This window comes from Lipomyces arxii, assembly GCF_038497795.1.
Source record: "Lipomyces arxii strain Phaff 12-163 unplaced genomic scaffold V1512scaffold_3, whole genome shotgun sequence".
NCBI lineage: Eukaryota > Fungi > Ascomycota > Lipomycetes > Lipomycetales > Lipomycetaceae > Lipomyces > Lipomyces arxii.
Window position 1 is genome coordinate 14,829 of NW_027117702.1, and position 27,918 is coordinate 42,746.

Below are 27,918 nucleotides of genomic sequence, written 5' to 3' on the forward strand. Positions count from 1 at the left end.
TAATTCACAACAATGCAATCTAGTACTATAACATTTTGACCAACTCAAATCCCCTGCAAAAATGGATGACGCAAAGCAGCCTTGGCAGTCAATCGCTTTCTAAAATCGACTTCCAGACATCGCTCCAATAAGTCAATCGCATTTCTGAAATCAGGCTCTTGGTCACTATTGATCAGGGAACACCAGTCTGAGCCGTCTTCGTCCTCTGACTCTCCATCCCCAACAGACCACTTAACTATTTCTTCAAGGGTGTATCCTTGCTCATGAATTGTCGGTATAGTGCACTCAAATATAGCCCCTGTTGAAAATTATTGTTAGCAATGTTAATTTCCAGTTCGCAATCAAAATTTAACTACCGTGCAGCAAAGAGCAAGTTGCCATTTTCGTTTTGCCAAATATGGTTGAAATCTCAATCATTGCATCGATATCGTCTGGAGAATTGAAGAATGGAAATCGTTTAGCAACAAACGATAACAATATAACGCCGGCGGCCCAGACATCAATTTCTTTAGATATAAGTTAGAGTATGCAGGAACACGGCATGGAACAACATACTGGTAGTTTGATTTAAGCATTTCAGAAGAACTTCTGGCGCGCGGAAACCACGCGTCCCTGCTCTGTTTGCTCGCCTACCAGGCCTGCTATCGTTGACGTAGTACCCATTCGAAGGCGTTCTGTCAGTGACATGCCGCACATGCTCGTTGTCCTTGTGCTTTCGACAAGTACAGTATGCAGGATCTAAGGACTGACGCTGCATCTATTAGCTTATCCTAAAACTATGTGACTGATGGACCTTACCTCTGCCAAACCGAAATCCACTAATACGCCTCTTCTTTTCTCCGGGTTATAGAGAAAGTTTCTTCACTAGTCAATCTGTGTTACAAAATGACCCACAAACAGAACACGTACGTAGGTTTGACATCACGGTGAATAATTTCATGCTTATGCACATGATCCAGTCCAACAAACAGCGATTTGAGATAGTACTTGAACTCTTTCAACGGCAGCGTTCGATAAAATGCCTACATAGTTAACATCATCTCATGTACAGAATTCAATGGTAATTCAATGGTTCCCAGGACTCACTCTATAGTCTGCATGCTTGAAATAAGGCAAGATTGCAACGATCTGATCGCGATCTCTAAACGCTGTGATCAATGGCGCAATTGCCGGACATCCTGATAAGGTGTCAAGTAGAACAAGCTCATTAAGAATTCTCTGTGGACTACTCGTAACATAGATTCGCTTGATTGCCACGAATTTCTTGCGACGGTGATGTCCACCATTCGGTTTATGTCTTTTATATAGCAGCGAGGAGCCTCCCTTGCGTGGAGGTGTCCGATCAAGATCCCAGGAGTTGTCGTACATATCGTACTCTAAATCTTCGGCAATGTACACTGAGCTGAATGTGCCTAGAACACGTTAATTTCACCTTATTCCATTCTGAACAACTATACCTTCACCAATCTTATCCACAAGCCTAAACCGTCGAGCGACTTTTGGAAAAGAGCTTGTAAATTTCTCCATCTCCTCCATTACATGTGTCTCTGGCACTGGTTCCTCGTCGGATTCATATTGTCCATTGTCACCGTCAACTATTTTACTCATATTTTCATCTTCTTCAACTTCTTCTCTAGCTTGATCGTCGCCGTCGTCTTCGTCTTCGTCTTCTTCTTCCTCGTCATCAGTTGCCTCGTCAAATTCATCCTCAGTTGCGATCTTGCTGCCTTCGTCTTCTTCCAAATCACTGCCTGCAAATTGTGTATATTCCTTTTCAGTGCGTAAATCATCTGTGTCAGCTCTACGTTTCGTGCTTATTTTAATAGCATTTCGCAACAAAACATCCTCGCTAATATGCGCGTCACTGTTTGCTCCCTCCTCGATCGGCTCTGTCGAAGCAGGGGGGGTATTGCATCCAGAATAGCCATCGTTTGTGTCTTCAAAGTCTTCCGAAACTGCAGCAGTCGTCTCCACACTCGCCTTACAAATCTGCTCCACAGAATGCTCGTACTGTTTCTCATCTGTCGCGTCACCGCTCGTGGTAGTCGCGCTCATGGTGATTTTGCTACGCACTTGACCAATTTGAAATAAGAAATAAGCAACGGCAAAACACAAAACTCAAAATCCCAGCTCTTTAAGCACTCCAAATAAATTCTCAGAGCTACTGTGTTGTTGTTGTTGTTGTTGTTGTTGAAAGATCAAGTTGACGCGTGATATCAGTTGTGAAGTTGTGCAATGGAACGGGTGTTGTCATGGTAACCAAGATTTAAAGTTTGAAATGTAAATAAACAAGAATTGTCAACGCGACTTCTCGCCAACTCCCAACTAGCTTCATCCTTTTACACCACCACATTCTACAGGTAAAAATTATAAAGCTCAAAATGGACAGTTTTTCTTTGTCTGAGCATTTTAGTGCCTATTTGTCTGACCCGTCGTCTTTGGCTTCGGAAGACTTTAGCGGCGATATTGATGATGCTCTTGATACTATTATCGAGATCCTTACTGTTGACTGCAGCGCACTATCTGAAAGCAACAACTTTGAAACGCTCGAATCAATGTTACTGAATTTTTCAACAGCGTCAAAGAAGTTTAAAGAAAAGATTGCAGATTTGATAATCTCTGGATTGGCAGCTCAAGCTGATATCGCACACAACTTAATTGAAAGCGATGAGCATGAACTATTGCCGCAACAGCGTCAGCTTCTGGAAATGTACAGTTTTTTGACTGCATGGACAGTTGCTGTCGTTGAGACAGCAAACTCACAAGGCAGCCAAGGTAGCACTAAGAGTAAATCAAAGAGCAAGTCGATGCCCGAAGGTGGTCTTGATTCAAAAACAGCTTCAGAGATTTTTCAAGCAACATTGGACGTTATGTGCAAAGTACAAAAATTAAAGCTGTCAAAGTTGTTTGCTACCACTTCAGAGCGGGACCTGTTTATTGGCTTGTACACACGGTCATCGTATCTTATTATGGAGAACGAGCAGAATGTCAAGAATGTAACACTGAAAATGCATATATTTAAAGTCTTGTGTATTGCTATCAAACACCACGGACAAGGATTTGGTGAGGCCCATGATCAGCTTGTATCTTGACATTCTGACACCAATCTTCTAGGTGCCTTAACTTCGTTGATGCAGAGTCTCACATACTATGATCACCTGTCTGAAACAGTTGCTGAATTCTTACAGATTCTTTATGAGCAATACGATTATCCACAAGTTACAGATGAAATCTTGCGTGAACTAAGCAACAAAGAGTTCAATAACAATGACACGAAGGGCCCGAAATCAATTTCAAGCTTCATTACGAAACTTTCAGAACTGTGTCCACGCCTCGTTATGCAGAAAATGACTCTACTAATCAAATACCTTGATAGCGAGGTAAGACTTGAATTGATAAATTGGTAGATGGATGGCGATAATTAACATTAGTAGTCTTACACGTTGCGATGTGCCATTGTGGAAGTTTGCGGTAATCTCATTATTGATCTTATGCATCAGGAAGAAACAACAGAAAGCCACAAGACACAGATTAATTCATTTTTCGACGTGATGGAAGAACGGTTCTTGGATATCAACCCTTACTGCCGTTCAAAAACACTTCAGGTGTTCATTAAGCTTTGCGAGTAAGATTGAATATTCTGCATTCGCTGCAAATTGAGACTAATGTTCATAGCTTGGGCGTCAAGTTTCCACAGAGACGACAACGAGTAGCTAATCTTACCATTCAGAGTTTAGAGGATAAGTCTAGCAATGTGCGCCGCAACGCTATAAAATTGATTTGCAGATTGTTAGCAACTCATCCGTTTAGTGTGCTTCATGGTGGTCAATTAAATTTGACTCAATGGAAAGAGAGACTGGAACGTGTTAATACCGAGTTAAGGGCGCTGTTACCGCCGCTTAATGAAGAAGAAGAGGAAGAGCACAATCCTGGAGATTTATCTAGAATTGATGATGACCTTCTAGACACGCCGTCAGACGATGAAAGCGACGAGGATGCCGGCAACAACACTGTCGTCATTGAAAAGGCTGAAAGCACGGAGGCAATCAACAGATTGAAGTTGACCAAGCAGTATTATGTTGAGGCTATTGCATTTATAAGCAGTCTGCATAGAGCCAGTGAAGTAATTGAATCGCTGTTGTCAGCAAAAAACAAGAGCGAAGTCATTGAGGCTATGGATTTCTTTGTTGCTGCCGACGCCTATAACTTGGAAACAGCGAAGGTAGGATGACAGTTGAACATATAAATTAGAACTAACGATAGCAGACCGGTATTCGAAAAATGATTCACTTAATCTGGACTAAAGCCAGTAGTGATGAAGGAAAAGGTGTCCAGATCCATCTTGTTGAGTGCTATCGCTCATTATTTTTCACTGCTCCAGAACAGTTCTCAGATAGCGAAACGTGCACATTTATTGCTCGAAACTTAATCAGTCTTACTTACGGAGCCACAGCTGCTGAGCTAACGTCTTTGGAGAGATTGCTGTACACCATGATGAAAAACAAACAGATGCCACAGCTTGTGATTCAGAAACTGTGGCAAGTGTATGGAGTTCAACAGCGCGACATTTCCAAATCTCAGCGAAGAGGTGCCATAATCATTATTGGAATGCTAGCTGTATTTGACAGCACAATTGTGTCCAAAGAATTGGAAACACTGTTCCACGTTGGCCTCGGTGTTCACGGCAAGCATGATTTGGTGCTGGCACGATATACATGTGTAGCGCTTCAACGAATGGCAGAAACATGTATGAATTATGTTGGTGTTATTAAGTTAGTGTGTCTAAATATGAATTAGCTCAAAGTCAACGACTCCCAAATGATCATGCTGTCATCTTGCGTCTGCTGTCTGTGATTGAAATGTATTCTAAAAGCAAGGAATGGTGGGTGATGTCTAAATCATCGAGGTACTATCTCTAACAGTATAGGTATCCCTTGGCTGAACAGACCATCAATGCAATTTATGCTTTGGCACGGCGACCAGATATCCTGTGTGGTGAGGTGATTAAACAACGAACAAAGATCGTGTTTGGAAAGCAAGACGAGGAGGAACAGGCAAGCAAACCGATCTCTATGACGTGTGCTCTTTCGCAGCTTCTCTTTTTGGTTGGACATGTTGCCAGTACGTTGAAATATGCAGTCAATGAATTGATTTTGACCACTATTAGTTAAGCAAATTGTCCATATGGAGGCGTATGAAAGCGAATTCAAGCGTCGCAAGGCCGTTGCTGAAAAAAGTATGGACTTCTTAATGCGTCGATCAACCGAATTTAATATGTTTAGGCAAAGCCAGCGGCGCTCTGAAAGACGAGATGGATCTTATTACAAGCACCTCGGAAGATGATTTCACTGATGCCATCAATCACATCCGGTGAGTAGGAGCGTTGAATGATAGTAAGATAGCTAATATATCAGTGAACGAGAGTTGCTATATGATGAAATGGGACTTTTGACTCGATTCGGTCGTATGGTACCCGAAATATGCGCAGATAATCTAAAGTATAACGTATGTCTGACGAACGTGACTTTTGGCAATCCGTTATCTGATAGTTTTGCAGGATCCCCAGCTTAAAATATCTGCGACACTCTGCCTAGCTAAATTCATGTGTGTGTCATGTAAGTCTATGTTTGCGGTGAAAACTTGCAGTAGCTAACAACTGTGCAGCATCGTACTGCGAGGCTAACCTACCATTATTGTTGACCATTTTGGAAAAGTCGCGAGATCCGGTTACAAGAAGCAACATTGTGATTGCATTGGGCGACATGGCTGTGTGCTTTAATCATCTTATTGACGCAAACACCGAGTTCCTGTATCGCCGACTACATGACTCCGAGTCGATTGTCCAGCGAACATGTTTAATGACATTGACGTTTTTGATCTTAGCTGGCCAGGTGAAGGTCAAAGGCCAGTTGGGTGAAATGGCAAAATGTCTCGAGGATGATGATCGAAGCATTGCTGACCTTGCAAAGATGTTCTTCACTGAGCTTTCAAGGAAGGATAATGCAATTTACAACGGATTCACAGACATTTTCAGTACGCTTACAGCGGATAAATCCTTGGATGAAGAAGGGTTTAAACGCATTCTCAAGTTTTTGTCGTCGTTTATTGAGAAAGAGAAGCATGCGAAACAGCTTGCGGAGAAACTTGCTGCTCGACTGCCACGATGCGAGACGGAACGCCAGTGGAATGATGTCACGTACGCGCTGTCGTTGTTGCCGCACAAAAACGAAGAGATTCAGAAAGCAATCGCAAAAGAATTCAGGGTTGTTACCGCAGCGGCTTAGCCCGTAGATTTCGATTAGTATAATAGTGATTGATAGGTTTTAATTGGGTTTTATATTTTAGCATTTTTATTAATAAGATCGGATAATGAAATGTATATGTGAATTTGTTGAAATCGCTGTAAATGGTATATTAATGGCGCAGAACAGAATAGGCAAGCATATTAGGATTAAGGTTATCCGCTCAGGGGTCACAGACGATGATCTCTGACAGAGATGGGCCGGACCCCGCGCCGTGCTGGCTGTAGCAGGCCAAATGGCTATATAATAAAATCTTGGGGTTCGCACTCTTTTTTGGGGGGTCAATGTGTGCTACGAGTGAAGAAAAACTGTCGATAATCAGAATATACACTCTCGGCATTGACTTGTTTTCTCAATTGACAGGTACGGGCTCTAGAAATGAACAGGATCCAGAGTCCCCTACAACCGCTCTTCAAGGAAACAATAGGAAACGCAAAGCGAACGCAGGCAATGAGGGAAACAGGCCACACCTAAAAGAAGATATGATTACAAGACCCGTGTGTTGTGTGGAAGCAAGGATGGAAGCGGAAATTTTGTGGGTTGGGTTTAGTGATGTCCTGTGTATGGTTTTACTGGTTTTTGTGGAATTTTCTAACGCTTGCATAGTTAGCATTGATGGAAGAGTAGAACTACGAGGATATAGTGCGGGCAGTAAAGGGGCTCAGAGCTTACCTTTGCACACTGGAGCGAAGATTGTGTCTGGATTTGGAACGGAAGACATTCTAGGCGTGACAGATTCGCATGGTAAAATATGGACAATAGATCATGACAACCACATGTTGCAGATCCGACCTCAACACGAGCTTTCTGCTGCATTTGGCAATTCGGTACAACAAGTGCAAATTTTAGGCAACGACTGTGTTGCGGTTTTACACAGCTATGGAGCTGCGGTCAGCACGTTTGAGTCATTATCAACCTTTCTGTCGTATTCTTCTAAGCGTGACGGGCCTGGTCCGGTGACAGTAAAATTTAGACATAGCAGAAAACTGTCGTTTGTCGCATTGCGCGGAGCCGAGTCACATTTTGTTGCCCTAGATTCGGTTGGAAATGTGTGGACGTGGGGCACACCAAACTTGCATGGTGAGCTCCTACAGCGCCCTCAATCACATTTGGAGCTGTTACGTCCGCAGATAGTACCTGCTTTAGAAGGTATACAGATGAGGGCTATATCAACTGGAGGCTGGATTACTGCCGCGCTCTCAGTCGAAACCAGGGACGTATACATCTGGGGTTGGCTCCCAAACGGTGCGCACATTGTCGGCATGCCAATGCAGTCCGAAGTTGCAGGCCTGATTGACCAGTTTGACGAGAACGAGGAGCTACAAATTGAAAGCGTTGGTGTCGGCAACGGATTCGTCGTAATTGCTACGTCAAATAGTTTGACTCATGAACTTGCAGTCTGGGTTGCAGGAGGTTCGAACGTTTATGACGTGTTTGGAGAGCGACCAACTGAGAACTTTGTGAAGATTGATCGTGGCAATAAGGCATGGGGGGGTCCAAAGTCCAGTGAATTATACGATATAGAAGTTACCTGCGGTCCAGGCTGTATATTTGTAACACTAGTACAAAAATCATAGTAGACTGTAATTTAGGAGAGCTATACATATACCGAATGCCGCAATGTTTGAACACAATGTGCAGTACATTAAAGAACATACAAAAGTAGTCAACTTCAACAGGAACAAAACAGACTAACCACAGCCGCACCCCGCACGTGCAAACGTGGGATAGGGGTTTTTGGAATCGAGACGTGTACTTTCTAGTAACACTGAGCACACCATTTCGCGATCCGAAGGTTGTAGCCAAATTTCATTTGATTTGACAGGTAGGGCATTTTAGATTGAATGAGATTAAATTGTTGATTATATGAACTAGATTGACAAGTATTCTAGACGTTGTCACGTGGTCGCTGGCCTGATCCCGAGTGCTTCTAACTGCATGCTTTAAACATGCCAGTTTAGATATTTTAAATTAAAGCAAATCAATGGAGAACATCATCCCGTTTGAAGCCTGGTTTTTTGAAGTTCCGCCTGTGACGCGGTACTGGACGTCAGCCGCGGTTTTGATCTCGGTATTGGTGCAGTGCGAGACTTTGACACCGTATCAGCTCTTTTTCTCGTTCAGGACCGTGGCGGACACGCATCAGTATTGGCGTATTCTTACGACATTTTTATATTTTGGTCCTCTATCACTCGACTTCATATTTCACATCTTCTTCATGTCGCGCTACTCTCGCATGCTAGAAGACACATTTTACCGCAATAAGACACTCGACTTTCTCTGGCTCTTGCTATACTCTTCGCTCTCTCTCCTTTTACTCTCTCCAATGGTCTCACTTCCATTTCTTGGCTCTCCTCTCTCCTTTTCACTCGTGTACATCTGGGCGAGGCGCAACCCTTCAATCAGACTTTCATTTCTCGGCCTGTTTGTGTTCTCAGCCCCGTATCTTCCTTGGGTTCTCTTTGGTTTCTCACTCATACTTAATAATGCGCTCCCAAAAGGTGATTTACTTGGCATAGCCGTCGGGCACACTTACTTCTTTTTTGAAGACGTCTTCCCAAGATTATACGGATACAGACCGCTTGCTCCGCCGTGGCGATGGCAAGTATGGCCTTCTAGAAGGGGGCATCAGCGGACACAATAGCTTGCATTTGCGAAAAAATTCATGTTGTAAATAGTACTTTAGACAATTCAAACTTCTAAACACAAAGAATGCGTTTCTTATGAACTAGCATCACAGTGCTTATCAAACACATTATATGGTTCTCTGTGCTATATTCGGATCAACTGCATTACAACAGATGGAACGAAATCGAAAACACACAGATTATACCTAGCTTATGAATAAGCAAGAAATGTATTGCGAGCACCAACTTCTTTTTCTAATTTCCAGTGTGAACCAAGACTTACATGCTTGACAAGTCTGGCTCTATGTGTACAACAGAGAGAAAAAAGGCGGTTCTTACGTTTCTGGCCGAACCTTCCACAACCCATATATATATAAATTGAACTGACAGATGTGAGCAGTCAAGACAGAACGGTATAACTCACACCGAAAACCTGAAACTTGGGCTTTGGCTGCTAACCCATGCGAGACATCACTTGCGTACGAGAACTGTGACGTACGTATAAGTCTATCGAGTCTTCACCACAGCACAATTAACCGCCGATACTGGCATTTTGTACACTACGATGATATCAACTTAAAGCAAGAAGAGAATATGCCGAGCAGGATATTATGCAAGGCTTACTGGCAAAACATAAATGCGTCTAACCTTCAAATACTGGTGTTTTCAGATTTCATCATCACTATAAGTCCGTATTTTACAAGCAGCTTCATATCGGTAGAAATAACGTTAGCGAACACCTGATGTCATTCTGTATGCAGGCTGTCAAACATGTCTCATATGTACGTATGTACAAGATCAGATAAAATAGCATCAGATACCCCTGATTGCGGGTTAGGTGAGATTTCGGCTGTATTTCCATATACTTTTAATTGTTCAGATTGGTGTGAACGTGGAAGATACTAATATATACGTATATAACACGATCAATTTACAGAGATGCCATTTTATTATTTGTAACAGATAAAAACAGAATAACAGTGACTTTGGGGGTAAGGTGCGCGATATAAGTCGTTGAAATGCCTATTCCTCGTTTAAATCAACTAATCTGGGATTGTAATATCAAAATAAATTTAATATTAAAAACGCAGTTTCCAAACGTAGTTTTAAAAAGTAAACAAACTAAACGTTTTGTACTAAGAAAGTAGTGAGTGCATCAAAGGGTGAAGCATCTTAACGCGACTTTCGTTGGAATGTAGAGAATGCGTTCTTACACGGGTTAGGGCACATAAGCTTGGACTTGACGCGTCTATGTCTCATCGACGCGCGTTCAACAGTATTTGAACGGCCCCGACAAGTCGTATAGCTCAACATTTATTTTCATAAAACAAATTTATTTTATTTGTATCTAGTAAATTTTAAATTTAAACTTGAATCTTAAGATTCTAGGTTTCTATAAAGTACAGGCAGATCTAGCGCGTACCTGAGTCAACCCAAATTAGGAATGAACACCCCTGTGTCCTGCATCAAAGCCTATGCTTCGACCTGTGTAGGATTTATCAAATGTCGCAACAGATTCCTCTCTATTTCTTTATTATTCGTCAACTATTTAACAGTTACTAGGAAGAACAAGTTGAACAGAATTTTAACAACCATGAGAGACTCTTGGAACCAGAAAGCGCGCGTTTCGCGTATTTTTGCACCAATATCGTTTGTTGTGTCGCGACTGTCTGTCGTCAAACGGAGTACGGAGCATGTAACTGAACACGAATCAACTGTGCTAGAGGCAGAAACGGATGTTGTTTATCGCAAGACTGAGGGCAACTTCTCGTCGACCACCACAATTTCAATGGTCAGTCCAGAAAGTACGGGCTCAATATCAAGTCTGGTTAAGCAAGTTGTGCCGCGCAGGGTTGAAATAGAAACAGTTGAGTTGCTGAACCATGACTCTTCGGATTTATACCCAAGAATTATAAATTTTGAAGGGTGCGATGTGCTGGACAAAACACCGTACAGACCAGAACAACATCGTCACAGTCAAAATATGACATTTAAACCGCCCAACCTTCCACCGCGGAGCACTCTACGCAAGTCAGCGTCAATACCGGCCGCCGACGAAAAGTACAATTCTACAGATTTGGAGCACTACACATCTCAAAGACTTTCAGTTCTTAGCGACATAACCAATAAGACGCCGGCTGCGGGCACAAAGATCATCGCGAAGCGGTCGAGCATGCTTGTGCCAACAGATATGATTGCCAAGATTGACAAGATCATCTGGCGATTTTTACACAGAACGGACACTGTCTCTTTGCCACCATCAATTAAAGCAATAGAAACGTCAATTAGACTACATCACCCCGCTATTGTCGGTCATTGTCGCCGGGCAGATCACACTGGAGCGAGAGAATATACGTCAGACATGATGAGATTGATATCCGAACGGCTCGTTATTCAACAAGAGCTCTTCCTGGACGACATATACTCGGCTCACGCCAGAGATGTTGGAGCTGTCGACGACTGCAGCACCGAGTGCTTTGCTAGTCACCTGTACTATGACTTTGTGAACATCGAAACCGAACACGACCAGCACAGGCGCACGCGGACTTTGCAATACGCGGCACTATGGAGACGAATTGCAGAAGAAATAGACCAGGAAGGGCCGCACACAGCCGAGGAGTGGTGGCCACTGGCGGAACTTAAATTCAAACTGATTAAGGCACACATGCGGTACAGCAGAACCGACCAGATGGATCGATATCTAGAACAAGTCATGAAGGAAGACTAGTTGCTTGTGATTTTGCTTGCATTTTGCTAACGATTTTTATGAATGTATGAAATAGCTTATGGCTTTCAATTATAGCACAGGACATCAAAGCAACTGAAACTCAAAAACTCCCTGAACAACTAAACAGAAACCAAAATGAACAAGCGACGAGCTTAAACTTTAAACTGCCATCTCACGCTGGAGCTTTCTAAGTTCCTCTTCCTCGTCCTCATCCTCCGACTCTAATTCGACTCTATTGGTCGCCGACTCTGGCAACTTACTGCTAGGCACACGGCCTGCGTTCAGCATCTTGGCATCCAACTCTTCTTGTTGCAATGCCTCGAGTTCATCCTCAAGTTCGTCCTCGTCCACAGTCTCGCCAAGTGGCCGGCTGATGGCTTCGCCAATTTCTTCAGACAGTGAGACTTGCTCGCGGATCTCGTCCATAGTAGCGTCGACCTTGTCGATGTTCATGTTGCCATGTATTTGCTTCATGGCTTTTGCACCTGCCTGCATGACTTTCATGGTTTCGAAGTTGATGTTTGCTGACTCGATTGCACTAGATTGAGATTCCAATGTTGCGATTTGGCCTTGAACACGTTCGAGCTCTGCTTCGAACATTTTCTTACGCTTAAGTGCGTTCTTTGCAACTAGTCATTATGTTAACAAATGCCAGACCCTGTCATCCAATTAAAAAGACGTACCAATCTTGTTTGTATTGACATTTTTCCGAGCCAAAGCTTCCTGCTCTGCTATTCTTTGCTCAGTATACTTTTCTTTCTTTGACAATGTCTCGAGTTGTTGTCGTAGTTGTATAATCGCTCTCTTTGGAGAATCCCGTTGGCCAGACGAACCTGCGCCAAATAGATAGGACCAGACCATGATATGTAAATGTGTGTATTTATGTAATCAACCAGCCTTCTAGCTGATTCTGACGATGCGAAACAAGTAAATGAGCCGTCCCGCTTAATACTTAGCAATTTAAAAGCTCCAAATAGCTTCCAACTTATAATAAACAGTTAATTAAACCTCGAGATGCTCTCAAAAGTCGACGTCGTTTTCAAATTGGCGGCGAATTGGCTTTGAAGTGTGAGTGAGGTTGTTCGGTCCCGTGCAAGTCGTCGCCTTTGTGAGAACCCTTACCCTTACCCTTCATACCCTTTTGATTGACAATGCCTTGAACAAAGTGGGCATAAGTTGTATACTCAATTAACATTACACGATTAGGTAGTATAGTACATAAAATATAGACAAATGAGTAGTTCAAAATTAGCATTATAAATATAAAACTAAGCACCTTGCCACCAAGCGCTCATTCCTAAAAGGAACAATAGTAGACAAAAGTCCTTGACAACATTTACAACTATATGTATGTACCGGCCAACGAGTAGAACGTATGAAGAGTATGGCATTGGTATATATCCAGCAACCTTTGTGAAAATGGAAGCTGACGGAGACCGTCCCTTTCCAAGTTAGCTCGGTAATAAAAGCGCTCTTTGATAGCATACCTTTTCAATGAAGAACCGCCCTGATTGAAGAACAAGCTCAATTGTTGTGAAATACCAAAAGACAATGGTACTGTTATCCCCCAAACTCTCCACCCGTGACATTTGCGATCCAGTAAAGCCTACCTTGAATATGGCGTATACTGCTAACAGAGACACAGCGATTGCATGTGCTGATCGCCAATATTTGGGATGATCGGAAACTATCATTCCTGAAGGTACAGAACCAGCATCACCTGCATTAGCTCCTCCAGGTGATTGCGACCCGTCCGCAGACATATTCTGCTGCATCATTTGGGAGAAGAAATCAAATCCGCCGCCAATACCATCAGCACCACCAGCACCAGGCACAGATGACCTGAGGAACTCGTCAAAAGCCATATCTGGGCTCTGGGCCGAACTAGAATCAGTGCCATCTGGAAATCTTGGGCGACCTGCTGCTAGCAGCTTTATGATTGGATTTTCTGGTAGATTCGAAGACGAACTTCGTCGACCAAGACCCGGACGACTGAAATCAGGTGCAATATCAGGCGGATCATCATAAACATTCATATTTATTGACTCCGTAGGAGCAGCTGATGTCGGGGTAGAATGTTGTTTATATGATTGTCCACCGTGAGCTGTGTTTGTAATTTTGTTTAATCTGTCTGCACCTCCAGCTAAAACACGAGCTTCTCTTTTTTCACGTCTCAGACGAGCTTTTTCTGATGCAGAAACTTCTGCTGGCTGAGTATCTGCTTCTGACATTATTTTGAATCTCGGCGATGCTTACTTAACGACGGATATAATCTGATAAATTCTAAGGGCAGTACAGTTATCACTCAAATAAATAAGCCAAAATCAGTAATACTTTTATCCTGCTGAAATCAACTTGGCCCTCTAAATGGTCCAAGCTACTGAAGAACTACGTCTCGAAGTGTAGATTATAGGTCTGATATCTAAGCAGGGTAAGTCTATCACGGAGTCGTGGCCTAAACCTCAAGAAGCTTAGAGACTGTCACGATCCTTTCACAGTTCAAAACAAATCAGTTGCTCAACTGTCGCTTCAATCAAATAATCAATCAATTGAAATTTTGACAGTTTAATTAGTATGGTCAAGCTGAAGGAAATTCCTAGAACTGCAACCTTCGCATGGTCGCCCGGTGCTCAGCTTCCGTTCCTTGCTTCCGGTACTGTAGCAGGCGCAGTTGACGCCGATTTCTCGTCCAAATCTGTTCTTGAGCTCTGGAATCTTGATTTGGTTGATAAGTCTTCTGATGGGTTTCAACTGACGAAGCCCGTCGTGTCAATTCCGACTGATGCTCGGTCAGAAATCTTACTTTTTGATATGGGACGATTACGCTGATACATAACTAGATTCCATGATTTGGCATGGGGCTACGTGACCCCTACTCGTCCAAAAGGCATCATTGCTGGTGCTTTAGAAAATGGATCGCTGATGATCTGGGACCCTGAGGCGCTCATACAAGACCCAAGGTTTGCTCAGTCAGACAGACTTCATATTAGAGACTTCTGACCAATTCTTCAGTTCTGCACCTCTTCGTCATGCAACCGAACATACTGGAGCAGTTAAAAGTATTGATTTCAACCCTGTGCAAAAAAATTTGTTAGCATCTGCCGGTTCAAAGAGTGAGGTATGACGATCCTTAGATTTTCAGTTCGACATCAACATGCTCACAACATTAGCTTCTTGTCTGGGACTTGGAGAAGAACTCCGCACCTATTATACCTGGTGCTGTAGTCTCTCGTGTTGATGAGATCGAATGCGTTGCATGGAACAACTCGGTCTCGCATATTCTCGCTGCCGCAGGTAGCTCTGGATTTACATCTGTCTGGGATCTCAAGAGCAAGCGCGAGGTCTTGCATCTTTTTTATCAAGGCTCTAGTGGTAGTGGCAGACAAGGTGTTAGCAGTGTTGTTTGGCATCCTGACAACGTAAGTCTGATTAAGTTAAATTTTCACTACGTTACACTAATGACAACATTTATAGTCAACTAAGCTGATTACTGCTGTGGAAGACGACAGCTCCCCTGTTATTCTAATGTGGGATCTTCGTAATGCCAACGCCCCAGAAAAGATTCTTAAAGGCCACAGCCAGGGAATCTTGTCGCTTTCATGGTGCAAACGTGATAGCGATCTCTTGCTTTCCAGTGGTAAGGACAACAGGACTCTGCTTTGGAACCCTAACTCTGGTGAACTTCTTGGAGAATTTCCGATTGCAACCAACTGGACATTCGAGTCGAGATGGTACGAACGCAACCCTGAGCTTTTTGCATCTGCCTCGTTTGACGGTAAAATTGCGGTGCAGTCTTTACAAAACACCAAGAAGCCTGATCAAACTGAGGCAGTTACAAAGCCTGAAGGAAATGATTTTTGGAATTCTGCTGCATATGTGGACAGTCAGCAGCCTACAATCTCGCTCAAACAGCCACCTAAATGGTTACGCAGACCCGTGTCTGCTTCATTTGGTTTTGGTGGAAAACTTGTGACTGTTCAGATGATTAAGGCACAGGGCAAGTCGAAGGTCAAAGTGCACAAGTTTGCTATTGAGCCCACGATGGCGTCAGAGACCGAGAAATTTGCAGAGGCACTCAAAAGCCAAAATTTGTCGACGATTGCGGAGACTAGGGAGACTGAAGCTGCCAGTGATAAAGAGAAGCGAGACTGGTCGGTTTTGCTTGCGTTATATGATGCAAATCCAAAGCAAAAGTTGATGGATTATCTTGGTTACTCTGCAGACAAGCTTGAGACCGTGTTTGAGAAGTTCGAAAGATTGACAGTAAGAGATGGTGAAGAAACACCTCAAGCTAACGGTGTTGCTGCTGATGCAGAGGTCAATACCACTGATGCCAAAGAGACAAAACCAGAGGATACGATGTTTGGCGAGTCGACTACAGAAGATCCGTTCTTGAGCAGCATCTCTGTACACTCTCCAGCTACTAATGGAGAAAAGCCATCTTCGCCTGGAGCATTCACTATTTTTGGCTCTGATACTGAGGAAGCAGATAAGTTGATTACACAAGCTTTGCTGCTTGGTAAATTTTCTACAGCAGTTGATATCTGCCTTAAAGCTGATAGACTTTCCGATGCATTTATGCTTGCGCTTTCAGGAGATGAAGAATGCCGTCAAAAGGTTCAACAGGCTTATTTCAAGAAGAATGACAGCGGTCCATCTTACATCCGTATTCTGAGCTCAGTCGTTCGCAAGAATCTGTCTGATCTTGTTAATAACGCAAACATCAGCAACTGGAAGGAAGTTGTTGTTGCTCTTTCTACCTTTGCCAGCGACTCTGAATTCCAATCTTTGATTGCCACGCTGGGAGATAGATTGAGTGAAGCTCGCAAGACAGCAGACAGCGATGATGAAGCTTTAGAGTTGCGCCATAGCGCAACCCTGTGCTATCTCGCTGGATCTAAGCTTGAGAAGTTAGTTGCTTACTGGGTAGAAGAACTTGCCGATTCGGAGAAGGACGCGCTCAGCACTGCGCCTGATGACGTGTCGCCATTTGCCATTCATATCAAGTCACTCCAGGATTTCGTTGAAAAAGTTACAGTTTTCAGAAATGCTGTGAAATATACTGACCCTGGCGAAAAAAGTGCTAGTACTGATGACTGGAGTCTGGCTCCATTGTACGAAGCATACAGAGAATATGCGAATATTGTGGCGAGCCAAGGCTTCCTTGAACTTTCTCAAAAGTATCTCAGCTTGCTGCCAACTCAGTATCCTTTTGCGTCTTTAGAGCAAGAGCGCGTCGCTAAGGCTTGTACTAAGGTTTCTCGTACGCCTGCCACGGCATCAGCACCGGCTGCGACAGCCATTCCTTCATACACTGCACCGACAAACACCTATACGTCACCGTATGCTAATCCCTTGTCTACTTCGTTGTACGCACCCGCCGCGCCTACCGATCAGGCCGCAACCACTTCACCTTATGCTCCAGCACAGTCGTCGACTTACCAGCCGCCTGCACCTGCTGCGCCATCGACTTACGACGCGTCGACTCCGTATGGCCATGCATATCGGTCAAGCGTAAATATTCCTGCACCACCACCTCTGGTGACTCCGCCAATTCATCATCAACAACCGCATGATCCATTACCGCCTCCACCAATTACCCACACTCGATTCAATAAGGACGTTGGTGGGTGGAACGATACACCAGTCATGAAGTCTGCAACATCATCCAGAAGGGCTACGCCGTCTACGGCACAGCCAATCTTATCGCCGTTCCCAGGAATGCAGCCGCCAGCAACACCTCAACCTTACGCGCAGTCAACTTCTACACCCGCATTTGGACAACGGGCTCCCCCCGCCAGCGTTCCTCCTCCGCCTACGAACGCGAAGCCGCCACAGTCTGTGACCGTGTCCCCAGTGCAGTCACCACCACCCACGAGGCCCGCTGGGGCAACATCTTCTTCGTACGCGCCATCTCCCAAGGTTGAATTTGTGTCTCTCGCACCGTCTGCTCCTCCCACCACCGCTACTCCTGCGCAGTCAACATATATGCCGACTGGTGCAGCACTACCTGGAGTCAACTCTCCCTATGCACCTCCACCAGCAGCAGCTGAGCAGTCGCGGCCACCTAATCCGTACGCTCCTGCGCCATCACAGCAACAGCCTCAGCAGCAGCGGTCAGTGAACCCATACGCGCCTGTGGCCCCACCACCAATCTCGCAGCCTATGCAAACCCTGCCAAGAGCGGGTCCACCACCAATGTCGTCGTACGTTCCGCCGCCACCATCAACCGGTGGTAGCCAGTACGGTGCGGGACATGTTCCACACATCCCAGGCCCACCGTCTGTTGCACGAACAGTGTCGCCCGTGCAATCTGTAATTGCACCGCCGTCTAACGCGCCACCACCAAAATTCCCTGCTGGTGACCGGACACATATTTCGGCAACGGCTAAGCCAATTTTTGACATCTTGAGCACGGAAATGGCTCGGGTTAAACGGCTAGTACCGGTAAGTTAAATTCGGTTCCGTAAGTAGGCACAAATCTGATCTAGTATAGGCAAGCGTAGCACGCCAAGTGAAGGATGCTGAAAAGCGTTTGAATATGCTGTTTGACCATTTGAATAACCAGGACATGTTGAGCGACGAAACTGTGAGAGAGATGATAATTTTGGCCGAGGCACTCAAGGCTCGCGACTTCGATACAGCTTACGCTGTACATGTGAATTTAATCACTACCAGAACGGACGAATGCGAGCATTGGATGATTGGTGTGAAGCGATTACTCGATATGTCTAGACAGTGCTAGAAGACTTTATGTATTAATACTATTTGCAGTATCTATAGCCCGTAAGAATAACACACCGTCATTCTACAAATAATCGAATAGTATTGTCCTAAGAGACGTGATCTGGTTCACATGTGACTCCAACGTTGTGACTGCATCTGGGCTGGATGGAAATGTGCGCCAGATATGAGACTACGGTGAATATGTGTGTGTATAAAATATAGCTTATAAACTGAAAACACTTTGATATGCAACACAGAATGCCTGCCTACAGCATCCTTTGAGTTAGCAAAATCTTTTGTACTAAGGTCTGCCACTTCGCGAAGCTAGCAATACTTCACAGTACAACCAGTAATATTTTATTTTCGCACTCAGTAAAACCCAGAACTATTTCTTTCTGTCAATTCTACCGGCTTTGTCACAAGTGCCGGTCAAGTGAGAGAGGTGTTCAATAGTTTTCCTGAACCTGCGGTCCATCATGGCGTGTGGTAAGGATATGCTTCGCTTCAGCGACAGAAAGAAATGTGAAGTTTAGAATGGCTATTAATAAAGCCGCATTTCCTGCAACTTGCTGGAATCGCTTTTCCATTCAACATGGCAATTAATGCGCTTTGCTAAACATTAATCATTCGGTCATCAATCGTGACATTAGCAGACGACTAATAGGCTACAGCATTGTTTACAGAAGCTTGGAATCATAACCACTGCAAAATTGACATTAATCAGTCCGTAGATGTTTATCACTTTGTCGTTAAAAAGGAGACCGAGCGTAAGTAAATAAGACGAAAACTGCAAGTCTTTTCTCAGGTTTTTCCCAATTTAAAAGAAGTGATTTTGATTACGTCTGTTTGTTTGCATCTCGTAGTTCATTTGTGGCGTCAGGGCCTGGTTGTGTGCGGCCTGTGTATGACATACACCGTACGCTGTTTAAAACCGCGAAGTTTAATTCATTGATCATTTCGAGCAGTCAGAAAGGCTTAAAACTTTTACTCTCAACAATTAGTTAGAATCTGAAATACAAGCCTGAAACTTTCAAAAAAAAAGGATCAAGATCTGTTGAAACTACAGATTGGTGGTTTGTAAAACGCTTACTGACTTGCTAATGAGTAGCAAGTATGGTCGGCAAGATCCTACGGGGTCGGTCATACGACTAAAGTATGAACCGTACGTACACGGCCCTAACCCAGACAACTAGTACATAAATTACGTATGATCGCACGTCTCTCCATACTTTCATTTTATACCCACTATATGTGCGAATAGCTCCATTGACTTCAAAAACAATTTAACACAATTTTGCAAGTAATTTCAAACAAAAAGTATCGCGCTCAATTGCTCGAACGCCGTAGCTTGATTCTGAATTCCTGGTTCTGGAGAAACAGGCAAGTACATCGACTCAGAGAATATGAGCGCAATCAAAGAAGAATATTGAACCAAATGCGCGCACCTTTTGCATTTGATCTGCATATATTTGAAATGACTTTTTAAACTTACAGTTGACACCTTTTTACCAGTCTCGATTACCGGTCAAAGAGAACCCTATACCTTAAAATAGTGAAATCTGGATATTTTACTAAAAAGGTTTGACTACTGTTGAACCCAGAATACGATACGAATTCAAACAAATAACGGAAACAAACAAGCTTTTCGGAGCTTTTGCTTGCACCTTCTCTCGTAAAACAATCGCAAATTAAATGACTAAATCTTTACAGTTAAGACGAAGTAGACCCGAAGTTTTCTATGGTTCGCATGTCTTTCGTTCTGTCTTTACATAGTGCGTTTTACATTTGTCAGTTCAAACTGCTAGCTAGGTAAACCAGGAGCGAAAGATAAACTGCTTGAGACGGGAGATTCATTCAGTACCTGGCAGTGTAAATTACATCACACATATTGAGCAGTTCGTGTTGTTCTGAACAAGAAACACTACGTCCGTTCATCATACGTCATTCGCTATTAATCTATTTCAAAGCCAGAACAAGTGCTTTTTTCATCGAGTGCCATGGCATGCTTATATAATTCACCCTTTCATAAATTATGTGCTGCTTAGCATGTCGATGGTTGACTACATAATCTCTGTCTAATTCCGGAGTGTCGCTTTATCTGGGTCATAATCAATTACTTGCATTAGCAGCATTCTAGTTCGAACACAAGCATGAAACTGGACCGTTCTTTATCTTGAAAGCGCCGAGCCTTTGTTCACTTTCAACTACGCGTTAGCAATTTAAAAACAAGAGCAACATTAAAGAGAGAAAGAAAAAGAAACATGAGAGCGAGCGATTCTTTCTACATACATACATACATACATACATACATACATGTATGATGAGTCCCTCAGCGTCTGGTACCAGACCAACCCTAACTAACCAACCCTATACGGGCACGTCTTTTGCTTCACATTTGAACAACGCGCTTTCAGGTTTTGTCACGTAATTAGATGACGTAATATAATACACGGCGCCGGGGGCACGGAGATTGAACTCCGGTGGACAATCGCATTATACATTCGACGCCTTACATATGATGATAAATTGATGATCTCTCTTCCCATGATTCAGAGACTGCACAATCAAATTTGAATACTATGGCGACGAACGTAGGAAATGGGTCTGATGAGGATGACGATGGTGCAGGACGGGCTGTGAGTTTACTAGTGTAACTGAAGTGCGAGCAGCGCTAATGTAAATTTTCATAGTGTGATTCGTGTCGGCTTAAAAAGGTATGGTGATGGGTGGTAAATGTTGGAATGGGATTAACAAGGCTAGATTAAATGTGATAAAAAAGACGTATGTGGATCTTGTGCGTTGCGGAAGATTGCGTGTTTAAGAACGATGCCTGATGCGCGTAAGAGGAAGAGAGGGCATGCTGAAGAGTACGCGAAAGTGAGACGGTACCGGAATATGACTGACGATAGAAGTAGGGCTAAGGATGATTTGAGGTCGAAACTGGACCAGATGCAAATTCAGTTGGACGCAATATCGTCATTGCTGCAACAGCAGAATTCGTTGCAGACGATACAGACGATACAACCGGCACCCACTAGAACCGGATCGGCATGCGGCTTCACGCCTTCGTCTACTGCGTCCACAAGTCTGACGACGCCATCACCGGACGCAGCAGTCATGGACTCGGCCGGCATACCGTTAGCAGGAGCAGGTTTGAACGCGCTTGTGACAAATATCAAAGGACAGCTGCAATATCTGGGCAAGTCGTCACTACTGTCGATGTCAATCGAGGCGCAGCTGTTGACGACCGAACTTCATGATTCGGGACAGAAGAAGGAAATGACTGCTCAAGAAGCTGAAAATTGCTCGATTCTGCAGGCGAACCAACAAGACGTGCCTGAGATGGAAACAGGTCCTGAACGCGGCGAGTCAAATTACTACCGCCCCAGAACGGTAGATGGATTAGTCATTAATGAGGATGCGGGTCTGTATAAAAGCGATTTGATCAAGCCTAAATGTCCAGGTATGACGGCGCTGTTACGGGCGACGCTAGATTACATTTCTTCGAACTTTCTGCCGGTGGATTGGGTGCAAGAACTGGATATTAGAGACTACGTACCGGTGATTCCACCTAATGAGCGGATCCACGAGCTGATGGACTACTTTGTTGACAATTTGATCCCTATGAAGCCGATTTGCTCGGTCTCGTTCGCGCGAATGCTGAAGCATGATTTATGTGACCCAGACACGCCGCACAGGCTTCAAAAAACAGTATGTGCTAGCTACATCATGTCATACGTGTTACGGTGGTCCGAGTACGACCAAAAACCTGGAGACAAGGTATTAAGTGAGCAGCTGTTCAAGAACGTGTGGCTGGTGTTGACAGATCCATCGATTTTTATTACAGCAAATTTTATCAATTGCCAGACATTAATGTTTGCCGCGATTGCGGCTGAGTTTTGGAAGCGGCCGGGCTTGTGTTGGACGTTGATCTCGCAGTGCTGCAGGTTAGCGCAGACGCTTGGACTGCACCGCAAGAGTGCGTACTACTTTGAGCAAGGACTGTCGCAGATCGAGGTTGAAGAGCGGAGATATCTGTTTTGGATCGTGTATACTGTTGAGAAGACATTGGCGTTGACGTTTGGACGGACGAGTTGTCTACCAGCGTACGACATCGATGTTGAGCCCACAGACTTTTCGGGCCGGATGCATTTTGGCTATTTGAGCAAGGAACTGACAGAGACACAGGTCAAACGACGAGAGTTTGCAATACGCAAGTGCCAGCTGTCTGTTGCGCTTGCTGGCATGTTTGACGAGGTTTACGTCAAGTTGTATTCTGCGCAAGCGCTGAGACAGAACGTGTGCGACAAACGAGCTGCGGTGCGTGAGTTGGATGCGAAGCTGCGAGCAGTGTGGAGTGACACGGACTCTTGGATTAGCGACGCATGGGAACTGAACCACTCTGCGTTCAAGATCATGGTGTGGGCGACTGAGTTTATGTACCATGACTGCATGACGATGATTCACCGGGTGTCTAGCCGGATACCAGGCAACGAAGGTGATGACTTGGTGTGTACTCCAGACGGCCCTCGGCGGAGCAGCAATATTGGGCTTGACAGCGCCCGCAAATCTCTCCTGGTTGTGTATGATATGGTCAATTTGCAACGGATCAACGACCGGTTGTGTGATATGGTCGGATGGTGTTTGATTTGCCAGCCTTTTGCGCCTTTCTTTGAGCTGTTTTCGTCTGTCATTAGGACTGGATCGCAAGAGGATCTAAGACTGATGCGGCTGACTACGGGTGTGCTTGAGCGTATGGACGAGCAGACAGAGAATGTCAAGAAGCTGAGTAATGTCGCGGATTTGTTTACGAAGCTGGCGACGGTTGTCGCGATCAAACTAAGGGAGACCGGCAAGCCGGACAGTGTAACTGGGATTTTGAACATATCTGTGCCGGAAGTGCCATTGTCGACGACTTCAGCGCCAGCAGCGGCTGCAGCAGTACCGGCGCAGCGGCAACCGACTTTTGACGAGACCGACCAGGAACTTGAGGCGTACATCCTCGGGAACGCTGACGGTAGCGGAGATTTGATCAGCCGCATCATGACGAACGGGGCGGATGGGCTGCCGTTCACGTACATGGATGACGCGTGGTTTCCACTTGACCCTGACCGGCTGAGTCAGTATTTGGATCAGAACCGGAGTTTTATTACAGAGCCATTTGAGCCGGCTCACTACGAGTGATGCACATAGTAATTTAAATTTACTGTAAATAGATTTGATATGGGTTTCCAACTATCAGTTTCGCGCCAGAAGTGTGTAGTCCGGGTAACTAAGCACTTTGTGAAACGCGGGAGTAAAACTAATAAAAAAGGAGTTGCCACAGAATTTTGATCTGGACAGGAGTTGTTTATTTGTTGTTATTAGTTTATTTAGGTCTTTCTTTTGTTTGTTTTCTTTTCGCTGTATATTGTAAAATATTTTGCATACGATTTACTGCGCGTTATTTGGGTTGGGATTATAAAAATGGCATCGACAAATCCAGAAGCGCGTCCGTTCACGCCACGACATCGGCCGGCTCCGATTCAAGTTGCAGAGAGTCCTAGTGAAGGAGTGCGATTTGCACGGTCACCAATGTTGAACAGTTTGCGGGTCAGTAGGGATATACCACGGACGCCGTATCCGTTGGCAGTTGAACAGGATGAAGGAGAGGCATATGCAGTGCTACAGGCCAAGCAGCAAGAGATATTAGTTACGAGCATGCATATTGCTGCACAGCAGCAGAGGATTCAGATGATGGTACAGCAGCAATTGTATGATGAGAGTGTGTATGTGAGGTCAAGGTCGCCTAGTCCATACGTTGGGACGTACGCACCCGGTCAATATGAAAACAGTGCGAGCGTCAAAAGGGTTCGACACAATAGAACGTCTTCATTACCACAACAGACTCAATCAATGGACGTGCCGTTTGATGAGTACCGAATGACGAGTGGTACTGTTCCTGGGAGTTCGTCATTATTAAGTGATAATCAACTAGTTCCGACCCGTCAGCCTTTGATTCCACTAACGCTTGAACAGCTCCAACAGACACAAAACGCCGATCTGAACTTCAATCACGTGCAGATCTCTCGTCTTGATCGGTCATTAAGAGGAGCAGCTGTAACGATGAAGAAGTAGCGGGTATGGGCCAAGAGAAGGTTCCCGGAATTAGCCGAAAATACATGGGGAAACTAAAAGGTGGGCAAGCGACGGGAAGTTTATGGCATTACTGGTCAAAGCGGGGTTTCACGATCTTCACAAAGGGTTTGGAATTATATGACGTCATCTGACGACATATCAATCTTGATTTTGACTTTTCACTTTCAAAGTACATGATTTATTCAGGGTAAAAGTAAATACCTAAATAGTTAAGGTTTAGATATTAAACGTTAATTTAAGACTTGAAACCCACGAAACTTCATAACAAATTCAAATTTGACCTGTTAAAGCTCGTCGATTCAAGTTGATTGAACACAAAATTTTCAAAGCTTGTCATTCTTTTTGTTTTTTGTGACTTGTTTAAGACTGGAATTTCCTAAGACTGTGATTTGAGGGTGCTAAAACGTGGTTTATATCTATCAAGGTCTCTGCTCTTGTGCTTGGGTACACCAATATATAGACACGTACACATACAGAACATATACATACAAAAATGCCACCAAAATTGAATAGAATATCAATGGATCCTTTACAATCTCCAACTCCGACTATTGGAGACACTATTCCCCCAACTCCGGTCAATGCAACAGAAAATGAACTGCACCAAATAAGTTCGGCTTCGCACTCGGCTCAGTCTTTACAGCTGCCAAATCCTGCAATGAACTCTTCAGGCACTTCGACTCCGAGAGAACGAAGACGGCCAGCTGCTTTGCCTCTACATTCATCGATCTCATCTGCTCCAAGGTCACGTTCACATTCACGTGAACGAGGCCTTTCACCTGGCCAAAGGTCGCCTCATATGCGCGTCAGATTTCCGGCAACAAGTGACCCGGCTTCAACTACGGTCATGTACCCAAAGGAAGAAGGCGTGTACGCAGACTCGCCTGCTGCAGAACTATCGCCAACACCGCCGTCTAGACCGCCAATGCAGGCCAGGCTCTCGTCTGGAGGCGACATACGGCTGTCACAGTTCTCGCCAGTGGATTCGCCAAGGTCGCACTCTTCGGAACTGAGACCGGAGGATTTGAGCAGGATTAATGCTGCGTTGATGGCTAGACCAGCACCTCGGTCGGGTACGAATGAGTCTAGACAGGCAGATGCTTTATTAGAGGAAGAAGATGAGGGAACACATGAAGCAAAAGTAAGGGTCAGGATCCAGGAAGAAGATCCAGAAGCTCGAAAGTTGAGATATGCGCTCGTAAACTCGGGTACAAGGTCAGCGCCAAACTCGGCACCGAGCTCGCCGGTTTTGAGAAGCTTGGATGATAGTCAAGACAGGGTTTTGGATATTGAAATGGAGAAACAGAAACCCATGCCAGAACAGACTGTGGCGGCAACAGACAACAGCGCTTTGCACGAAGAAGCACGATATCTGGTCCAGGCGCATACGACGAAGGCTGCCGATGCGGCCGAGAACCAGTTCATGGTCGAGACTGACCAGTTGCAAAGCGGGCAGCAGACACCAGTTGAACGTGAAGATTACGTTCCGCCACCTGTGCAGGTCAAAGGTGGTGTTTTGTCGTCCTTGCTGAAGCTGTACAATGAACAGCCACACATGACTCAGTCGCGGCAATCGTTAGACACGGCCTACACTGACACCACCAACGTATCGCCGGCGCAGTCGGGTGCAACTACGCCGACGCGCAAGTGGTACAGCCGGAGCGCCAACGCATCCACTTCGTCGCTCGCAGGTCTTATTGTCGGGTCGGGCCATGCCTTGGCGGCTACTGGCAAGTCGGGGTCAGGCACGATGACACCGGGTGGACATCACCATGCTCTTGGCGGCAAAAGCAAAAAGGGAACTGCGAAGAAGCATCACAAGGCTCGACTGGAGGATCAGATCAGGATCACGGTGCACATTGCCGAGATTTTGCAGCGACAGAGATTTATTCTGAAATTATGTCGTGCGTTGATGTTGTATGGTGCGCCGACACATCGGTTGGAAGAGTACATGAAGATGACTAGTCGAGTGTTGGAGATCGACGGTCAGTTTTTGTACATTCCGGGATGCATGATTGTTTCATTTGGAGATGCTTCCACACATACATCTGATATGCAGTTGGTCAGATGCGTGCAGGGTGTGAATTTGGGTAAACTTCACCAGACACATACAATATACAAAGAAGTTGTGCACGACATTATTGGGGTTGAGGAGGCCATGCAGAGACTGGACGAGGTTATGAAGGCGAAGTTACTGTATCATCCATGGCTCTGTGTCTTGATCTTTGGGTTCTCGAGTGCGATGGTGTCGTGTTTTGGTTTTGGCGGGCGGTGGATCGATATGCCAATCGCGTTTCTGCTCGGTTGCATTGTCGGTTTCTTGCAGTTGATTATCGCGCCAAAGTCGGACTTGTACTCGAACGTCTTTGAGATCACGGCGAGTGTGATTGTGAGTTTCCTCGGGCGTGCGTTTGGGTCGATTGACGACGTGAACTTGTTTTGTTTTGCCGCGATTGCGCAGGGCGCGCTCGCACTAATTCTACCTGGTTACATTATTTTATGCGGAGCACTTGAGCTGCAGTCCAAGAACATTGTCGCTGGTTCGGTCAGAATGTTTTACGCAATTGTTTATTCCTGTGAGTTTATTTGTGTAGGAAGACAAAACAAACATGCTAACAAATAGTGTTTTTGGGATTCGGTATTACATTGGGAGCAGCAATCTACGGTTGGATGGACCACGGCGCAACAAGCAGAACGACATGTTCAGGCAGCGTGTCGCCCTGGTTCCGGTTTTTGTTTGTGCCCATGTTCACGATCGGGCTTGCGCTTGTGAACCAAGCTCACTGGTCGCAGTTACCAGTGATGGTCGTGATTGCAGGCGGCGGGTACGTGGTGTCATACTTTTCCAATCTGCATTTCTCTCGCGCCGCTGAGCTCGCGAGCGCCATTGCTAGTTTCACAATCGGCATATTGGGCAATTTGTACTCTCGTGTCGGCCACGGGCTCGCGTTTGCGGCCATGCTTCCAGCCATCTTCGTGCAGGTCCCGTCTGGGCTAGCGGCACAGGGCAGTTTGATTTCTGGCATTGCAGTCGCGGACTTGATCGTGTCGAACACGACCGAGACCGGGACCACGGTTGTGACTACGACGTATGTGTCTGCGGGTACAACCATGACCGCAACCGCGACGATCGTGACGAGCATCGCGACAGCGGCGACCTCGACCGCAACGTCGACAGGTGAAAGCTCGGACTTGACAACGGGGATCTGGACTGTGGGAATGAACATGATTCAAGTCAGTATTGGCATTGTTGTTGGATTATTTATAGCGACATTGGCGATCTACCCGTTTGGCAAGAAACGGTCGGGGTTGTTCACGTTTTAAGATGTGTTGGTATGCAGGGTGATGTAGTTCAGGGGGAACAGTGTTCACTAGTCAGGGTCCTCCTAGTAGTACG

At 45.0% G+C, this 27,918-nt stretch overlaps 11 protein-coding genes across 11 annotated transcripts; 8 read left to right on the forward strand and 3 right to left on the reverse strand.

Moving 5' to 3' along the window:
* Positions 1-44: 44 nt before the first annotated feature.
* On the reverse strand, positions 45-1,536 carry V1512DRAFT_204114 (kinase-like domain-containing protein; the record flags this gene model as incomplete). Its single annotated transcript, XM_066913320.1, has 7 exons — positions 45-298; positions 357-506; positions 556-757; positions 799-859; positions 910-1,022; positions 1,087-1,412; positions 1,458-1,536. 7 exons carry the CDS (start codon positions 1,534-1,536, stop codon positions 45-47), a joined length of 1,185 nt encoding a protein of 394 aa, XP_066772837.1.
* A 789-nt stretch (positions 1,537-2,325) lies between these two features.
* V1512DRAFT_289629 (armadillo-type protein) lies at positions 2,326-6,422 on the forward strand. The gene is made up of 12 exons (XM_066918185.1): positions 2,326-3,063; positions 3,115-3,380; positions 3,435-3,625; positions 3,676-4,222; positions 4,267-4,747; positions 4,798-4,882; positions 4,928-5,121; positions 5,168-5,236; positions 5,283-5,370; positions 5,415-5,505; positions 5,558-5,615; positions 5,665-6,422. Exons 1-12 carry the CDS (start codon positions 2,382-2,384, stop codon positions 6,282-6,284), a joined length of 3,372 nt encoding a protein of 1,123 aa, XP_066772838.1. The 5' UTR covers positions 2,326-2,381; the 3' UTR covers positions 6,285-6,422.
* A 72-nt stretch (positions 6,423-6,494) lies between these two features.
* On the forward strand, positions 6,495-7,953 carry V1512DRAFT_258763 (uncharacterized protein). The gene is made up of 2 exons (XM_066915497.1): positions 6,495-6,863; positions 6,909-7,953. Exons 1-2 carry the CDS (start codon positions 6,587-6,589, stop codon positions 7,877-7,879), a joined length of 1,248 nt encoding a protein of 415 aa, XP_066772839.1. The 5' UTR covers positions 6,495-6,586; the 3' UTR covers positions 7,880-7,953.
* A 122-nt stretch (positions 7,954-8,075) lies between these two features.
* On the forward strand, positions 8,076-9,015 carry V1512DRAFT_258765 (Derlin). The gene has a single exon (XM_066915498.1). It carries the CDS (start codon positions 8,287-8,289, stop codon positions 8,944-8,946), a length of 660 nt encoding a protein of 219 aa, XP_066772840.1. The 5' UTR covers positions 8,076-8,286; the 3' UTR covers positions 8,947-9,015.
* Positions 9,016-10,224: 1,209 nt separating this feature from the next.
* V1512DRAFT_258770 (uncharacterized protein) lies at positions 10,225-11,924 on the forward strand. The gene has a single exon (XM_066915499.1). It carries the CDS (start codon positions 10,374-10,376, stop codon positions 11,655-11,657), a length of 1,284 nt encoding a protein of 427 aa, XP_066772841.1. The 5' UTR covers positions 10,225-10,373; the 3' UTR covers positions 11,658-11,924.
* Positions 11,698-12,718, reverse strand: V1512DRAFT_258771 (Snf7-domain-containing protein). The gene is made up of 2 exons (XM_066915500.1): positions 12,341-12,718; positions 11,698-12,286 (listed from the first exon to the last, which is right to left on the reverse strand). The coding sequence occupies exons 1-2, from the start codon at positions 12,516-12,518 to the stop codon at positions 11,817-11,819; spliced, it is 648 nt and encodes a 215-aa protein (XP_066772842.1). The 5' UTR covers positions 12,519-12,718; the 3' UTR covers positions 11,698-11,816.
* Positions 12,719-12,825: 107 nt separating this feature from the next.
* On the reverse strand, positions 12,826-14,058 carry V1512DRAFT_274373 (uncharacterized protein). The gene is made up of 2 exons (XM_066917774.1): positions 13,145-14,058; positions 12,826-13,099 (listed from the first exon to the last, which is right to left on the reverse strand). Exons 1-2 carry the CDS (start codon positions 13,886-13,888, stop codon positions 12,926-12,928), a joined length of 918 nt encoding a protein of 305 aa, XP_066772843.1. The 5' UTR covers positions 13,889-14,058; the 3' UTR covers positions 12,826-12,925.
* An 83-nt stretch (positions 14,059-14,141) lies between these two features.
* On the forward strand, positions 14,142-18,601 carry V1512DRAFT_258776 (uncharacterized protein). The gene is made up of 6 exons (XM_066915501.1): positions 14,142-14,446; positions 14,498-14,617; positions 14,670-14,775; positions 14,828-15,076; positions 15,132-18,104; positions 18,154-18,601. Exons 1-6 carry the CDS (start codon positions 14,232-14,234, stop codon positions 18,400-18,402), a joined length of 3,912 nt encoding a protein of 1,303 aa, XP_066772844.1. The 5' UTR covers positions 14,142-14,231; the 3' UTR covers positions 18,403-18,601.
* A 2,361-nt stretch (positions 18,602-20,962) lies between these two features.
* On the forward strand, positions 20,963-23,567 carry V1512DRAFT_203656 (uncharacterized protein; the record flags this gene model as incomplete). The annotated part of the gene is made up of 4 exons (XM_066913300.1): positions 20,963-21,019; positions 21,074-21,097; positions 21,144-21,250; positions 21,299-23,567. The coding sequence occupies 4 exons, from the start codon at positions 20,963-20,965 to the stop codon at positions 23,565-23,567; spliced, it is 2,457 nt and encodes an 818-aa protein (XP_066772845.1).
* Positions 23,568-23,701: 134 nt separating this feature from the next.
* Positions 23,702-24,783, forward strand: V1512DRAFT_95607 (uncharacterized protein). The gene has a single exon (XM_066918567.1). The coding sequence runs from the start codon at positions 23,850-23,852 to the stop codon at positions 24,498-24,500; it is 651 nt and encodes a 216-aa protein (XP_066772846.1). The 5' UTR covers positions 23,702-23,849; the 3' UTR covers positions 24,501-24,783.
* A 1,050-nt stretch (positions 24,784-25,833) lies between these two features.
* On the forward strand, positions 25,834-27,845 carry V1512DRAFT_203763 (uncharacterized protein; the record flags this gene model as incomplete). Its single annotated transcript, XM_066913306.1, has 2 exons — positions 25,834-27,097; positions 27,145-27,845. 2 exons carry the CDS (start codon positions 25,834-25,836, stop codon positions 27,843-27,845), a joined length of 1,965 nt encoding a protein of 654 aa, XP_066772847.1.
* Positions 27,846-27,918: the final 73 nt, after the last annotated feature.

Excerpts from the sequence above, each read along its gene's own strand:
- V1512DRAFT_289629 (XM_066918185.1), top strand. The coding sequence starts at position 2,382 with ATGGACAGTTTTTCTTTGTCTGAGCATTTTAGTGCCTATTTGTCTGAC. Across the intron at positions 3,381-3,434 it reads TCAAATACCTTGATAGCGAG|TCTTACACGTTGCGATGTGC; the intron begins GTAAGACTTGAA and ends TAACATTAGTAG. Across the intron at positions 5,616-5,664 it reads TAAATTCATGTGTGTGTCAT|CATCGTACTGCGAGGCTAAC; the intron begins GTAAGTCTATGT and ends ACAACTGTGCAG.
- V1512DRAFT_258763 (XM_066915497.1), top strand. The coding sequence starts at position 6,587 with ATGTGTGCTACGAGTGAAGAAAAACTGTCGATAATCAGAATATACACT. Across the intron at positions 6,864-6,908 it reads TGGGTTTAGTGATGTCCTGT|TTAGCATTGATGGAAGAGTA; the intron begins GTATGGTTTTAC and ends ACGCTTGCATAG.
- V1512DRAFT_258765 (XM_066915498.1), top strand. The coding sequence starts at position 8,287 with ATGGAGAACATCATCCCGTTTGAAGCCTGGTTTTTTGAAGTTCCGCCT.
- V1512DRAFT_258770 (XM_066915499.1), top strand. The coding sequence starts at position 10,374 with ATGAACACCCCTGTGTCCTGCATCAAAGCCTATGCTTCGACCTGTGTA.
- V1512DRAFT_258771 (XM_066915500.1), bottom strand. The coding sequence starts at position 12,518 with ATGGTCTGGTCCTATCTATTTGGCGCAGGTTCGTCTGGCCAACGGGAT. Across the intron at positions 12,287-12,340 it reads TGTCAATACAAACAAGATTG|TTGCAAAGAACGCACTTAAG; the intron begins GTACGTCTTTTT and ends CATAATGACTAG.
- V1512DRAFT_274373 (XM_066917774.1), bottom strand. The coding sequence starts at position 13,888 with ATGTCAGAAGCAGATACTCAGCCAGCAGAAGTTTCTGCATCAGAAAAA. Across the intron at positions 13,100-13,144 it reads GGCGGTTCTTCATTGAAAAG|GGACGGTCTCCGTCAGCTTC; the intron begins GTATGCTATCAA and ends TAACTTGGAAAG.
- V1512DRAFT_258776 (XM_066915501.1), top strand. The coding sequence starts at position 14,232 with ATGGTCAAGCTGAAGGAAATTCCTAGAACTGCAACCTTCGCATGGTCG. Across the intron at positions 14,776-14,827 it reads CTGCCGGTTCAAAGAGTGAG|CTTCTTGTCTGGGACTTGGA; the intron begins GTATGACGATCC and ends TCACAACATTAG. Across the intron at positions 18,105-18,153 it reads GGGTTAAACGGCTAGTACCG|GCAAGCGTAGCACGCCAAGT; the intron begins GTAAGTTAAATT and ends GATCTAGTATAG.
- V1512DRAFT_95607 (XM_066918567.1), top strand. The coding sequence starts at position 23,850 with ATGGCATCGACAAATCCAGAAGCGCGTCCGTTCACGCCACGACATCGG.